We start from the raw sequence: 15,532 nt of genomic DNA, 5'->3' as shown, positions 1-15,532 counted from the left end.
AAGTGTGAGATGCTTGCTTTTGGGATCCCATTTAGGTGATAGATTCCCAAAGCCAATTTCTCTTCTATTGCTACTATGATGTTCCTGTAGCCATGACAGTGCATCGGAGGACCTGTTCCATTTACAAGTTCTGTCTAGTTCATGCTTGACCTTGCCTAGATCCTCTGTCAAAGTTCTTACCTGCTCATCCTTCTTATACAACTCATCTTTTAGTTTACCTATATTTTCTTCTAGAGTGAGTTGTGTGCAATCAGCTGTCTTCTTACTTGTTCCTAATTTTAGTTTTAGGTTTTCAGATCTAAGTTCTAGGATATTTGATTCAAATGCATGAACCTGGTTCTTTAGTGCAGTATTTTCACTTATAGTCTCACTAACTCTAAGTTCCAGGTTCTTACACTTTGCTTTTAAAATCACACATTCCTTAGACACCTGTTTCTTTTCATTGTTTATATCCTCAGATTCATCAATGAAATCTAGATGTAACCCATATATCCTTTCTTTAGACAAAAACTTAATCTTGTCTTTTAGATGGATTATACTTACATCAGATTCCTCATCGGATTCTCCAATTGCCATAAGTTCTTGTTCATTTCCATCTTCATCATCTGAGTCCTCATCTGAGCTTTCTCCCCAAGTAGCAACCATATCCTTTATTGATCCTTTGTTCTTCTTGGGATGAACCTGTTCCTTCTTTCTGTTTCTTCGTTAAGCTCTTTCTTTCTTCCATTCAATTTCCCATTGAGGACAGTGTTTGATGTGGTGATCAGTCTTCCCACACTTGTAGCAGCCCTCATTGGTCTATTTTTTCAGGAACCCTTAGTTTGCTGTAGCCTCCACTTCTTGAAGAACCCTTTCCTCTCATTAGGTACTTCTTGAAGTCCTTTGTGATCATAGCCATTTCATCATCTTCTAGATCAGAACCTTCAGTGATTCTGAGTGCTAGGCTCCTTTCCTTCTTGGGTACATCCATCTTCATGATTTGCCTTCTAAGTTCATAAGCAGTGAGATTTCCAATTAGCTCATCCAACCTAAGAGTGGCGATGTTCTTTGATTCCTGAATGGCAGTGATTTTGCTCTCCCAAGTAACTGGCAGAACCCTTGTTAGAATCTTTTCAATTCTATATTCTTCAGAAATAATCCTCCCAAGAGACTTAAGTTCATTTGTCAGTGTGGTGAACTTTGTATAAGGATGGTTTCCCCTTCCTTCATGGTGAAATTCTCATATTAAGAATATAGTAGTGTTCCTCTGGACCTCTTCACTTGATGTGTTCCTTTATGGGACACTTGCAAAGTGTCCCAGATTTTCTTAGCAGTGGTACAACTTTAGATTCTACTGTACTCATCTGGATCGAGTCCACAAACAAGTCATTTCTTGGATTTAGCATTCTTCTCCTATTTTCTCAAGTCGTCACCAGTGCAGTCAGCTCTTGTCTTTGGTACCTCTTCTCCTTCAGAATTTATCTTCATGGTAGCCAGTGGACCATCTGTGACAATGTCCCACAGCTCATAGTCTTCCACTATGATGTGATCTCTCATCCTATTTTTCCACAAAGAGTAATACTGGCCATTGAAAAGTGGTGGCCTAGTAGTGGATTGCCCTTCCCAGTTTTCAGGTGGTGCAATCATCTTGATCTCCTCCTAAGGTGTTAGCCTCTTCAAGGATAACCTGCTCTGATACCAATTTATGTTTTAACTATAAAGTTCAACCAAAATAGGCTAACTATGCGAGGCTAGAGAGTTACGGTCATCATCAAAACCCTATGCATGAACCTCATTAATGTTAGCAACAGTAGAAAAGGTAGGAACTTTAGGTGACACATCTAATGTGTGGTTGGTAAGATCGGTATTTGGTTGATGCGAGGGTAAGAAAACTAATTCGCGTACCCGCTTAACCATTACAGGAACTATATGATCGGTCAGTGCAGGAATCAATCGCATCACTAACTCATCCAGATTCCATGTCAGTGTTGATTGAGCATTTGGAGGTGCTGCTGACGATGTAGCATCAGATCCAAAAGAGTCACGAAGATTTGGCCCGTAGTAGCATTTTGCTTGAGATCTAAGACCATATACTCTTCTTTTCTTTTTTCCTTCCGCGGCTTGATAATATGCTTTACACTGATCAATTACAGATTGAGTTCGTGTTTGTTGTTGTAATATCTTCTGATATATTTCCTGTAGACGAGTTAATAATTAGTGAAATAGAAAGACTAAAGAATATTGAGAATTCAATTTACAAAACGAAAAAATATATGAAAGTAAAGTCAATAAAATTATTTAAAAAGTTTTCTTACATGTACGATTCGGAATTTCTTACCAACAAAAGATGTTTCATCATTACCATGTACGTGCAAATGCATCTCACTTGGTATTTGATATCGACCCTTTTTAACAACCTATACAAAAGTTATTAAATTCAGAAGATTGACAAAAAAAACGTCCTTGAAAAATATTTTTGAGAAAAATACTTTTTAAAATAAGTTGATTTTATAAGTTTGTCCAAACGTTAATAGGCTATTAAACTTGCTACCGAACCCAACCTCGTTTTAGTTACGGGTTTATAATGAAATATTTATATATAGTTAATAATAATTTTTTAATACAAATATATGAGACTTAGTGGTTTCATCCAAACCGTCCCTAATATTATGGCAAGTACAAAATCCATCTCACCAACAAGTTGACTAGGGGTGTCCATAGTTTGGTTTGAATCTGATTTTCCATAAAAAGAAACCAAATCAAGTAAGTTGGTTTTTTAAATATTGGAACCAAACCAAACCAATTAAGTCGGATTTTTATTGATTCGGTTCGGATCACTTTTTGTCTTTTTTCGGGTTTTTGGATTATTTATCGGTTTTTCTTACATATGAGACATACTATCCCAAACACATATTCCGGCGACTATATTTCAAGTTAACACTATCAAACCAATTACTATTTGATAAATCTAAATCATTTACAAAGATATATTGATGATAATTGAATCAAATAGTGATGAATTATTTAAGGACTCAATTAAAAATAGATAATTTTAACAAGAAATAGATTCTTGTACTTTTGCAAAAGAAAACTATCAATCAAACTAGAATGTAAAAGCAAAGAACTAGATTATTGTAGTAGCAAAAAACTAGACTAAAAGTGCAAACGATTAACATGTGCCATAAAATTTTAGAAACTTTGTATAAAAATATACATATATAGGTGTAATAACAAATTTTAAATAGCTACTTTTATAGTCGGTTTGATTCGATTTTTCAGTTATTTTTTAATTAAAACCAAAACCACACCAAATTTGATTGATTTTTAAAATTTAAAACCAAAACAAAACAATCCAAGCCAAAACAATATCATTTTTTTAATCAGTATATTTGATTTTTACTTTGGTTCGATTTTTTGAATTTTTATGATCACCCCTAGGTGACAACTAACTGAATTACGAATATTCTCGGTTACTATAATAAATTAACTTTTCCACCTTATGAAACCTACCATAATCTAAATATTATAGTAATCCTTATCGATTAGCTCAATAGCCCATGAAATTACATTCGGAGTTATCAAAGCTAATGACAACACTATAAACGGCAAAAACGACTCCTAATACAAAGTTCCCATATGCTGCACGACTCAAAACTCTTCAGTTTCAACTCTCTCTCTCTCTCTCAGAGTCCCAGTTCTCTGCATGAAAACATCTCTATATATACACACACAAAACGTATACAATCAAACGGTTTATTTTTTCTTTATCATATCATATATAAATATTACAATTCTCCATTTTCTTTGAATTCTCAATGGCGGGTCTTTATCATACTTCTGCTTTTGTTTCTCGTTTGCTGTTTTTACTGACAGTTCTCTCTGTATCACTCGCTGCTTTTGCTTTTGTTCTCCAATGGCGTGGCGGGTTACCCGACCCGAGTACCCGATGGGCACCTGATGATGATCCCACTGAGTTTCACGGCATGGGTGGGTCAAAACCCGTACGTTTATCGGATTCTTCCTTGTCCGGTTGTGAAAATATTCTTGGCCAGAGTCGTATGCCGTCGTTTCCATACTTCAAAGATTGGAAGTTTAACCTCGAGTCATCTTCCGGGTCGGATCTTAAGCCTAAGGTTAGTTTTTATTGTTTGTATATTTTTATGTGTTTTCTTGAAGTTTGCTCCTTTAGTTCTTGGTGGGGTTTTTGATCTTGTTTTGGGTTATGCTCTTATTTTTTATTTTTTTTTGTCAATGTATGTTATGTGCCTAAAATGCATGTATGTGAGGAATCTCAAATATGGTGTAGAAATTCAGTTATTTGTCAACATGATTCATTTTGTTAATTATGGGTGACTAGTTTGGAGAATAAAAGTTTAAAACTAATTTAATAAATCTTGGAATAGTGTGGTTGTATTCTTGATTATGATTCTGGATTCATGTTTGCTTGTTTATTTGCTTTTCGTGGTTCCTTTATATCTTTTTCCTTTATTATTGATATAACAACTTCATGTTGAAGTACTAAACTTTTTAGTTACCAAAAAAGTAGTAGTACTAAACCTTTAATCAATCGAAGCAAGATGAACACGTTTCTATCTTTATTTGCCAAGTGTCTTTTTGCTATTGTGGCATGGATTGTGCAAAGAGTTCGTTTGATGATGGGGTCCACCTGTTTGATAAACCATGTTATTAGTTCTTGGCCTTTTCTGATATAGAATTAGGTTCTATTCATTTTGTTTTTAGCATTATTTTATCTATGTGTGTCATTAATTGTTGCCACCTTTAGCTCTCATATTCATATTCGAACTGAAATTGCTAACTGAGTTGCTGGTGATGTTTAAGAACAAAGGTAGTCACATTCTTGAAGTAATGGAATTGATTGAACCTTGCTCAATGTTGATATTTTTAAGCAATATAACGAGTGTATTTCTATTTTATCTTAAATGTCATGGATCAGGATCAGAATGATATAATATTTTCATTGTACAAGGTCCTTGACCCCATTTACTTTTGACGATTTCAATGTTTCTCTCAAATTTCAAGTTTGATGTTCATGCTTCTGCTTAGGCATGATAGGTAGTTCCTGAAACTTGAAACATATTTCTCCAAAGAAGATAGAAATGTGACAGTTAAATATAACTTCACCATTTTTTACCATTAGTCTCAATTTAGTCTCAAGATAAAAATAAATGCATGCTCACTCAGGACATGACCCTCGATAGGATAGTGTGGAGGTCGAGGATTAAGGTAGAAGGTTAGTTGGTAGTTTTTAGTTGTTCACCGATAGTCTTAGTAGCATGCATGTCCCTTCATATTCTTAGATTTTTATTACGTTATGTGATTTTGTTCGCCTCAGGTATTGTATTCCTTGTTGCTATTATTTGGTACTACTTATCCTTTATCTCTCCCTTTTTCTTTTCTCTTCCTTCCTTCTTCTTCCTTCCTTGCTTTCTCTTCTTCTTCTTACCCTTCCTGAGCCGAGAGTCTATTGGAAACAACCTCTCTACATGCATTAGGTAGGGGTAAGGTCTGCGTACAGACTACCCTCCCCAGACCCCACCTGTTGGGATCATACTGGGTTTGTTGTTGTTGTCTCAATTTAACTGAAGCTCAAATATAAATGTCAGCGTCTTGGATATTTAACTGAAGCTTTACTGTTCTTTCTCCAATCTCCACTTTATCAGTACCCTAAGCAACATGTTACCTTTGCTCGATATATATGTTAGATATCAATCACTACAAGTACGTCCGCTGGCTTAGAGCAGATACTACCCTGGTTATTTTATCATAAGGTTATCGGGGTAACAAACTTTTTCCTGTTTGTGGAGGGAAAAGCTGCATCCCCCAATGTATCAAAGGTGCTAGAATCCATCCAAGTAAGTGTTAATATCTCCTTATAATTTCCATTATCTTTTTTTGCCTTGAACTTTCAGTTTCAGCACTTTTACTGTTTTGTGTATTTGGACTTGACAGATTTCATCTCTTGATTAATATATGAAATGTATATACTCTGCAGGGAGTAAAAGTTATATATAGAACAAGAGAACTAGAAGATGTACAAGCCAAAAGGTAACTGATCTTTGCATGTCCTATACATATTCTGTGCTAAACTATTGAAAAATAAGGTCTCCGTTCAGTAGAGTAGATATTATATTCCTATTGTTTTGGAAAATGTTTGTTTTGCCTTCTGGGGGTTTTGTTTTCTGTATTCAGCCTCGTACAATTCAATTGCTTTATGTTGCTTCAAACACATAATGTTCTTGGTTTCTAGAAGGGAAAGGGAAGGGTAAATGAGAGTGAAATTCATTGATTTATTTCGACGGAGCACTTACTTCCTTTGTTTGGTATACTGGAAGGTTAGTAAATGAGGTATTACTTATTTCTTTAAGTCTGATAATGAAGAGGTGTGAGACTTCTATTTGCCTCTTCTTTCATCCCCTTACTAAACAAGAGAAATAACTCGTTCACCGCTCTTCCTCCAACCCTTACTCCTTTCAACACAAGAAACATAGTACTGACGTATATTTTATGTCATTCATCCTCTTGAGAAGCTTGGATCTGTCGTGAGCGTTATATGACTGATGTTTTGAAATATTGATCTCTGAGCTTAAAAGTTTGACTATAAAAGTGGAACTTACTGTCTTCTTGTCTTCTTTTTATTTATAACTGATAACTGAGATCAATTTGTTCATCAGAGATTGCTAAAGAAGAGACTTCTTTTACTACAATCTTGACTTCTCAATTTCTAAAAAGCAACATTTTCCTGGAAAAGTTGAAGGAAGGTAATATCAGGTTGTAATAGACTTAGGTGAAGAAGTGATTAATCAAGATAGTAACTTAAATCAAACTAAATTTAGGTAGTGCACTTTCTGTAAGACCTAGAAGACATGCTCTGTTTTCTATATTTCATCTCACCTTGATTTGCTGATCTATTATGCCCCGTATCCTAGTCGGATCTGGAATGAAACTTGGCTTGCTGGATTCTTCTACCAACCATGCAACTACGAGTTATTTGTTAAGCAGACTCTTAACATGGAAATGGCCATCGTCATGGCAAGGGTATGACTTCTATAACTTCATCTGTTTCCATTTATGGTTGCCTTCTGATCCACTTTCATTACCTTGTAAATCTACAGGAAGCTGGCGTGGATTGGATTATTCATCTTGATACTGATGAGCTATTACATCCAGCTGGAACTAGTGAGTATTCTTTACGACGTCTTCTGGCAGATTTACCTGAAGATGTTGATATGGTGGTCTTTCCTAATTATGTAAGTGATTGTACTTGCTTTTTGCTGTTTTTTAACTGTGTGTAAGCATGTAGTTGCATGCACGGAAAGCGAAAAAGCATGGATTTGCTTCCTTTTCGTTTTCTGCAGGTCCCTTCTTCTTGTTGGTATCTTCTCTGATGATGGCAAATATTTCAGGAGTGCAGTGTTGAAAGAGATGATGTAAAGGAACCTTTTAGTGAAGTAAGATTTCTTTCACTATATCATTTTTCTACTCTTTCAAGTTCTAGTGTTGAATGCAACCGTGTTTCTGCAACATCCTCAGTCGCTATACATGAGTAGCTTTTAATTTCTTTCAAAGATAAATATGTATAACTTGTTGGCCAATACTTCGGAAGCAAGTACTTGGAAATGAAGAAATTAATTATGGAACAAGTTTTCAACTTTTATGCTTTTCTCATTTGGACTGTTTACCAGTAATACATTTATACCTTGTGGTAGGTCTCAATGTTCAAGAAGAATTACGACCATCTCCCGAAAGAAACTTACTTTGGAAACTACAAGGAAGCAACCCGCGGTAATCCTAACTACTTTTTGACTTATGGAAATGGAAAATCAGCTGCACGAGTTCAAGATCATCTTCGTCCTAATGGTGCTCACAGATGGCACAACTACATGAAAAGCCCAAAGTATGGTGCTTGTTCGGCATGTAATTTCTAACTTTTTATTTCCTTATATCCCTATTTCATTTTTCATCTATCCCCAGTCTCCTCTAAGCACTGTATTATCAAATTCTTGCGCACACAAATGATGTTTGTGATGGTTTTTCACTTCTTTGGTATGTTCCTTAGATGATCTATTTTTCTTTAGCTATGTCGTTTACGTCTTAACTTTTACGTTAGTGCAGTAGAACAATCCCCTTAATTTTTTCCACTTGTGTAATGAAAATGTATTTTCTTATTGATTGTAGAGAGATAAAACTGGATGAGGCTGCTGTTCTGCATTACACATACCCCAAGTTTTCAGATTTAACTTCACGACGAGATCGTTGTGGATGTAAACCTACAAAAGAAGATGTGAAAAGATGCTTCATGCTAGAATTCGACAGAGCTGTGAGTAATCGGCAAGCTGTTGTGCTTAATCATGTCAATCTGGATTACAATCATAATGTTAATGCAAATAAACATATAATGAATGCTCAAAAAACACTTATATGCAGGCACGCCGATTGAACTAAGAGTGAATAGTATCTAGTTATCTGAAAAAACTAATAAATTGAAAAAGCTGGAAAATAAAACATATGAAAAAAGCAAAGGGATCTTTTTCAAGGTTGTGTGCATACACATGTACACAATTTCTTAGTTCAAAAGATGGACTGTGAAATTTCTTTGCCGATTAATTTTCATCTTTGCATTGCAGGCTTTTATAATAGCTTCAACTGTGACAGAGGAGGAAATGTTTCAGTGGTAATACTTCTTTTAACTTCCCTTCCTCTGACTTCATCATGAATCAATTCCTTTCGGTATTCTGTCACAGTTAATGGCTGCTCATTTAAGTAAACTTACTATGGTGATTCTGAACAGTACATTTTATTTGTATCAGGAAAAGACGGGAAGAATACTTCCTTTTTTTTTTCTTTTTTAAAAATGTACAGCTTTGAAAGAAAATGAACTTGACATAAATAGTTTGATATTTGTCAAAGAAGGGAGTAATTGATAGTGCTTTCTTTTATTTGATTTCCGGCATTAGAGTATATGCCACTATGCAAATTAAATTATACATATATGAAGCTACAACAACATAAAATTGTTGAACATGAATTGGAACTTCTAGAACATAGTCCTTTCGTTTCATTTCCTTTTCCCTCTTAGGTTGATTAATACCAGGATACCGGATGGATGAGTGAGGTTTATTTGCTAAAGCACTTCCAGAATAAATTCACCTTTGAAATAGCTAAAGGGAGCTCTTTCGAGATTGTGTTGTCTTAAACTGTTGTGCAGCATTTTGGATTCGGTTCTCTCCTTTATTACTGATAGAAATGATTTTAGAAAAACCAGATGATTTGACGAAGATATGAGACATGCTAATATTACTTGGCACTGCACCTCTCTTATTTTTAAAACTATCACATTGCAATTCATACTAAAATACTATTCAGTGAATGTATTCAAGGGTTACAGAGCTATCCCATGTAACCATAAACCAAACTGTGCAAATATTACTATTTGGTGCGACCTGCTGCTTCTATGAGAACTTGTTCTATACTTAGCTTGACAAAAGTTACTGCAAAATTTTGATTGGAACAGAACAACTTGTTACTTTAAACAATCAATCTATCAACTACACTTTAATCCTAGATGGAACGAACTACTAAATACTTATTTGCTGTAATTATTCCCATGTTATATTGTAAAATCTAATTTCTAGTTAATCTTTAGTTCACATGGTGCTGATTTATTCTTGGTTTGTAACTTGGAAATGTTCACAGATTCTTTTCTTGGATCAGGTACCGGGAACATGTTGTTTGGACCGACAAAGCACTAATTAGGAAACTCATCAAGAAGGGCATATTGACACGCATATATACTCCTATGGTAAGATCAAATAATACTTGATTGTCCAAGTTCATTTCAATTAACTTTGGGGGCCGTCAACCCTCAGACAAACATAGTTACAAGAAGCTCAACTCTTGAATCAACCTGTTTAAACTTCTTCTGCCTATAGGTCATTATACAGGGATTGAAGGAATCTGGCGTTTTCGCTTCTGTTGTTGCTTCAGCACATAGAAATATCATAAAAGAAGAGTCTTTATCTTCTACTGGAAACAGAAATGACTCCAGATATCCTCATATTACTGATACTTTTCCGAGAAAGATGGGTCGTATATTGGAACCTCAAGCAACTGCAAGGAAATTCTTGGAATTTAGTGAAACTGATCGTCAGGCAATTTCACCCCAATCGCCTCCTGGCATGGACGGAATTCACCTTCACAAAATACCTTCTGTACATAACTCTTCTTGAGGAAAAACACCCTTGGGAAGATTGCTGCGAGGAATTCTTTCATACCGTGATGGTGAGGTACATGAGTTGTGTCTTGCATAGTGATATATACTCTTAGGAAATTGGTTTCCATAGAATTGTCTGAGTATCTAGCCAAGAACTCAGATACACATCTTAGAGTCACTTGGAATCATAGACTGAAGTATTCTTAAAGATTTTGGCCAATTCTTGCTTCTCTTTCTTTTTAACCCCCATATTTTTCAACACGAGCGAGTGTTAGAAATTTTTCAATTTTTAATGTGAATACATGACAGAAGGATTTGGACGATGACAATCTTAATTAATGGGGTAGATTTATCATGTTAGATGTATAAGAACAAATTAAATACCTTCCATGCCTCAATCTTTAAAAGATTTTCTTACATTTATTCTTGTGTGCATCTGTCTGCAACCATGCAATTTTTCTTTATTCAGTTGGGATTCAATATATTCGATTCGAACTCCTAAAACTGAATATGGTTCTTAGATTGTTATTATTTTGTTGTTAAATCCAGTTGAAGACCAATAGGTCTGGTCCAGAAAAAGATCAATAAACTCCTTGTGGGGCTGTGACATTTGATTTGCTTTCTGGCCGTTATAGTGCCTTTTTGTACTGATCAAAATTAGGGGTTGCAAAGACATATTTAATTTTATATTGGTTAGATGATAGTAAAAGGCAGCCCGGTGTACTAAGCTCCCGTTATGCGCGGGATCCGAGGAATGGCATGATCACAAGGGTCTAATGTACGCAATTTTACCCTGTATTTCTGGAAGAGGTTGTTTCTATGGCTCGAACCCGTGACCTTCTGGTCACATGGATTTAATCAAGTTGAATAGATTTGTCACTTGATTTCTTGAAAGCTACTATGAAAATTGTTTAGACTAATTTTAGCTGAATAGTAAACTATCTGCTGAAGAAACTAGATAATGACTGGTTCAAAATTCATCGCTTATCAGAATGCCTCTGTTTCAAGATTTATTCTTCTCATGATGCCAAAATAATAATATAACAATTGTACTATAACAATAAATTATTGAGATGTTGATGCTACTAAAATTGACTTCTGATCTGTCTTTACTATATATGGACAAAAGAATGTAATTCAAATTTGCAGGACCACTTATTTCTTGTGCAAGGCAAATATAGTGCTATGCCTGTAACACAGTTTTGTAACATAACTGGACTTCCTCAAAACTATATTGTCAAATGGAAAGGTTGTGTGGAGCTTTCTGATTTGGTGTATGAATATATTAAGATCAGACCTGTAAACGAATTAGCGTAATGTCCTACATCACCTCCCCTCTATTTAATTATTAAATCAGCTAAACCTATTGAGGACTCAAGTTTGCTTCATGTGAACTATGTCCATCTTTTTAATTATAAATGGAACATGTCCATTAATCCATTAACTTCATAAAATAAAAGGAAACAAAAAAAAGGGTTCATCTCCTTTAAGTCTTTTAAAAATGGATTTAGAAACAGAGAATTGATAACAAAGTCATCGATATATAAATTATAGAAAAGGACTGCAACTCCATGCTTATATTGCCACATCAATTAGAAGGATTTTGGTGTAAGGTAGTCTTTTTTTTTTTGGTTTTCCACCCGGTGTCCGCTACCCGCATTGTAGTCCGACTATATCTGGATTCGCGCCGCGTAGGGCTCCAGTCGGGGTGGAAGCGCTCCCTACCAAGAAATTTTTCATATCCAGGGCTCGAACACGAGACCTCTGATTAAGGGAAGAACGGTCTCATCCACTGCACCACATCCTTTGACGGTGGTATGAAGTAGTCACTGGTATTATAAATGGAATTTGATAAGAGGAAATCATCTAAGTTGGCAAATTTCATGCTTTTAAATCCCATGACATCAGATGGGAAGCTTTAACTTGGTATAACTTTCAATTTATGGCGCCAAAGTCATAAATTGCATTTGTTTAAACTGCTGTTTATTGCAGCCTACTTGCGTTTTCTGGGACTAAATTTAGTACTTCCCTCTGTTTTTACTTTCTGTGAAATATTGGCATAGTTGAATTATTGGTCTCTGAGCTTAAAAGTTTGACTATAAAAGTGGAACTTACTGTCTTCTTGTCTTCTTTTTATTTATAACTGATAACTGAGATCAATTTGTTCATCGGAGATTGCTAAAGAAGAGACTTCCTTTACTACAATCTTGACTTCTCAATTTCTAAAAAGCAACATTTTCCTGGAAAAGTTGAAGGAAGGTAATATCAGGTTGTAATAGACTTAGGTGAAGAAGTGATTAAACAAGGACTGCAACTCCATGCTTATATTGCCACATCAATTAGAAGGATTTTGGTATAAGGTAGTCTTTTTTTTTTTTTTTTCCACCCGGTATTCGCTACCCGCATTGGAGTCCGACTATATCTGGATTCGCGCCGCGTAGGGCCCCAGTCGTGGGGAAGCGCTCCCTACCAAGAAATTTTTCATACCCAGGACTCGAACACGAGACCTCTGATTAAGGGAAAAACAGTCTCATCCACTGCACCACATCTTTTGATGGTGGTATGAAGTAGTCACTGGTATTATAAATGGAATTTGATAAGAGGAAATCATCTAAGTTGGCAAATTTCATGCTTTTGAATCTCATGACATCAGATGGGAAGCTTTAACTTGGTATAACTTTCAATTTATTGCGCCAAAGTCATAAATTGAAGTTGTTTAAACTACTGTTTATTGCAGCCTCCTATTGCGTTTTCTGGGACTAAATTTAGCACTTTCCTCTGTTTTTACTTTCTGTGAAATATTGGCATAGTTGAATTATTTTCTCATTACAAATTTTATGATAAGTCAACCCTGAAAAATATTCTCATGGCAGACCAAAACTTCACATGTTCAGCTGAAACTAACAGTATTCTATATGTGGCTGTTGGCATAGAATGTTTCATAGGCAACCAAGATTCTTAACTGATTTAGGTAAGAACTGCAATAGAGGAAATTATACATTTGACCATGAAAGTTGAAAAGTGGGCAAATAAACAAAACCAGATGGATGAAGTGCTGACTTAGAGAATTCCTTAAATCTTCTCCAGATTCTGGTCTTGTGAATAAAAAAAGAAAACAACTTCATGGTAGGCAACTTATGGGTTTGACATTCTTGAGTCCCTAGACTTTTTCAAGTTCCTTGATTTATTTGCTCTACAAAACCTTACTTACTCCAAAGTCCATACATATATAAAGTTCCATAACAAATCTTCCTTCACTACCAAAACCCCACAAAAGAAAAAGGAAAGTCTTTTCTTACCTCAAAAAGCAAGAAGTCCCAGAAAATGGAAGGGCATACAGGACAACAAGAGGAGCTATTTGCAGAAATTGATCAAAAAATAGATGATCAAGCATTCAGTGATGGTGAAGCAGCTTCCTGTACCACAGATGGGAATGAAATAGTGAATATTGTCATAGCAGATCCAATTCTGCAAGCAGACTCTATGCCAAGAGAATATACATACTCGTGGAGAAGACGAATACAGAAAGTTTTACCCCTGCTGAAGATGGACGAATACAACAGGCACGAGTATGATCCGAAGGTAGTTTCATTGGGACCTTATCACCATGGTAAACCAGAGCTGCAGCTAGCAGAGGATTTCAAGCATATAGCCCTTGAAATGTTTGTCTCAGGCAGTAGCAAGGACGTAGCTTATTTCTATAACAAGATACTAGAAGTTGTCGACAATGCAAGAAATTGTTATGTTGATGGCTTCGCAGACAAGTACAATGATCATGAATTTGCCTTAATGATGCTTCTTGATGCCTGCTTTATTATCAACCACATCGAGCTTAGCACATCAGATAGGTATAACAAACTCAGAACCACCAGGCACCATCTTGGAATGTTGGCATTATCAACAACAGTTCGAGACATGTTTTTGCTTGAGAATCAAATTCCTTTTTGGATCTTGAAACTCTTGATCAGCTTACGATATGACAAGGATGAAGGAGAAGAATTGCTCGAGATGTTCTTGAATTTCACCCTCTTTGGTGAATATGATCAAAAAGACGAAATGAGTTACAAACATGCAGAAGAGCCTCTGCATCTTCTTGAAGCATTTAGAACAAGACTTGTCTCACAATACAGTGAAGTCAGGAATTTGCATCGTACTTGCACACCTCAATGGCTCAAAAGGAAGAAAAGTATTAGCAATGAGCGTGCTAATATGAAAAGTTACATTCACTCCTTTCGTTCGGTGACTGATCTCAAAGCTAAGGGAATTTACTTCAGACCTAGCTGTACTCATTCATTGAAGGACATAAAATTCAAATCAAGATACTTCTATGGCCAGCTTGAACTTCCAACTTGGTATGTTTCTATCTACACAAAGGCATTCTTCTTGAACATGATAGCCTATGAGATGTGCCCAAATACTGTTACTGATCGTGCTGTGACATCGTACGTATACTTCATGAAGTCATTAATCGAGAGCCCCAGGGATGTAAAAGAACTACGCGAAAAACAGATACTATTCAACATGCTTGGTAGCGATGAGGAAGTCGCAAGAATGTACAAAGAGATCAATACTTATGGAGTGAACAACGCGCACATTTTCTACAATGTGAAAGAAAAAATTCAGGAGCACTACCATAACAGGGCAAAAACATGGATAGCTGAGCTGATACACACTTACTTTAGGAGTCCATGGACTGCTCTAGCATTACTTGCAGCTACTTTCTTGCTTTGCTTGACTTTTACTCAAACCTATTTTACAATAAATCCCAATCCCAGATCATGAGCAAATGTAATTATTTTCTGCATTGAGTTGAGAAATGTACTGGTACTTGGTGATGTCCAATCCTAAAACTCAATATGAAGCATTAGCAATAACAAAATCCAACAAAGGTTAGGGTCGATCCACGAGGAGTGTGGTGTGTGCTAGAGTGTCAAAGAGTGTGCTAAATTGTGAATTCCTAATGTAATCTTCAAAACAAGCATAGGATTTGCAATTACGACTACATTTATAACTAAAATTACTTCACTAAGGAATCAAATTAAACACGTAGAAGGCAACTAAAAAGGGATTGTTTTCTTACAAAGAGAAGGAGCGGGGTTGTAACCTCAATATGACATAACTAGTTCATTGGTGTATTTAGCTTGCTTAAATGTACTATAGATTAGTGATTGTGGTCCAACATGCCTAGGAAAGTAATTAATAAAAGAAAAGAATATTCTAACAATGCTATAAATTATATAATAATGCTCCAAAAGAATAGTATGGCCTTTTAGAAATAAATGGAAGTCTACTAAAGTAAATATGATAAAAGGGGAGACGAGA

General features: G+C 35.6%; 3 protein-coding genes across 3 annotated transcripts; 2 read left to right on the top strand and 1 right to left on the bottom strand.

Annotated features, from left to right (window-relative positions):
• Positions 1-1,758: 1,758 nt before the first annotated feature.
• Positions 1,759-2,698, bottom strand: LOC104087937 (uncharacterized). Its single transcript, XM_009592533.1, has 3 exons — positions 2,636-2,698; positions 2,295-2,396; positions 1,759-2,175 (listed from the first exon to the last, which is right to left on the bottom strand). Exons 1-3 carry the CDS (start codon positions 2,696-2,698, stop codon positions 1,759-1,761), a joined length of 582 nt encoding a protein of 193 aa, XP_009590828.1.
• Positions 2,699-3,576: 878 nt separating this feature from the next.
• LOC104087935 (glycosyltransferase-like At2g41451) lies at positions 3,577-10,608 on the top strand. The gene is made up of 11 exons (XM_009592531.4): positions 3,577-4,112; positions 5,703-5,852; positions 5,993-6,045; positions 6,927-7,035; positions 7,113-7,247; positions 7,404-7,448; positions 7,707-7,894; positions 8,176-8,317; positions 8,625-8,671; positions 9,712-9,799; positions 9,930-10,608. The coding sequence occupies exons 1-11, from the start codon at positions 3,795-3,797 to the stop codon at positions 10,224-10,226; spliced, it is 1,572 nt and encodes a 523-aa protein (XP_009590826.1). The 5' UTR covers positions 3,577-3,794; the 3' UTR covers positions 10,227-10,608.
• Positions 10,609-13,534: 2,926 nt separating this feature from the next.
• LOC104087936 (UPF0481 protein At3g47200-like) lies at positions 13,535-14,992 on the top strand. The gene has a single exon (XM_009592532.4). The coding sequence runs from the start codon at positions 13,535-13,537 to the stop codon at positions 14,990-14,992; it is 1,458 nt and encodes a 485-aa protein (XP_009590827.1).
• The last annotated feature ends 540 nt before the right edge of the window (positions 14,993-15,532 follow it).

The sequence above is a fragment of the Nicotiana tomentosiformis genome, chromosome 12 (assembly GCF_000390325.3).
Source record: "Nicotiana tomentosiformis chromosome 12, ASM39032v3, whole genome shotgun sequence".
Lineage (NCBI taxonomy): Eukaryota > Viridiplantae > Streptophyta > Magnoliopsida > Solanales > Solanaceae > Nicotiana > Nicotiana tomentosiformis.
This window is presented reverse-complemented; position numbering and strand designations above follow the sequence as displayed.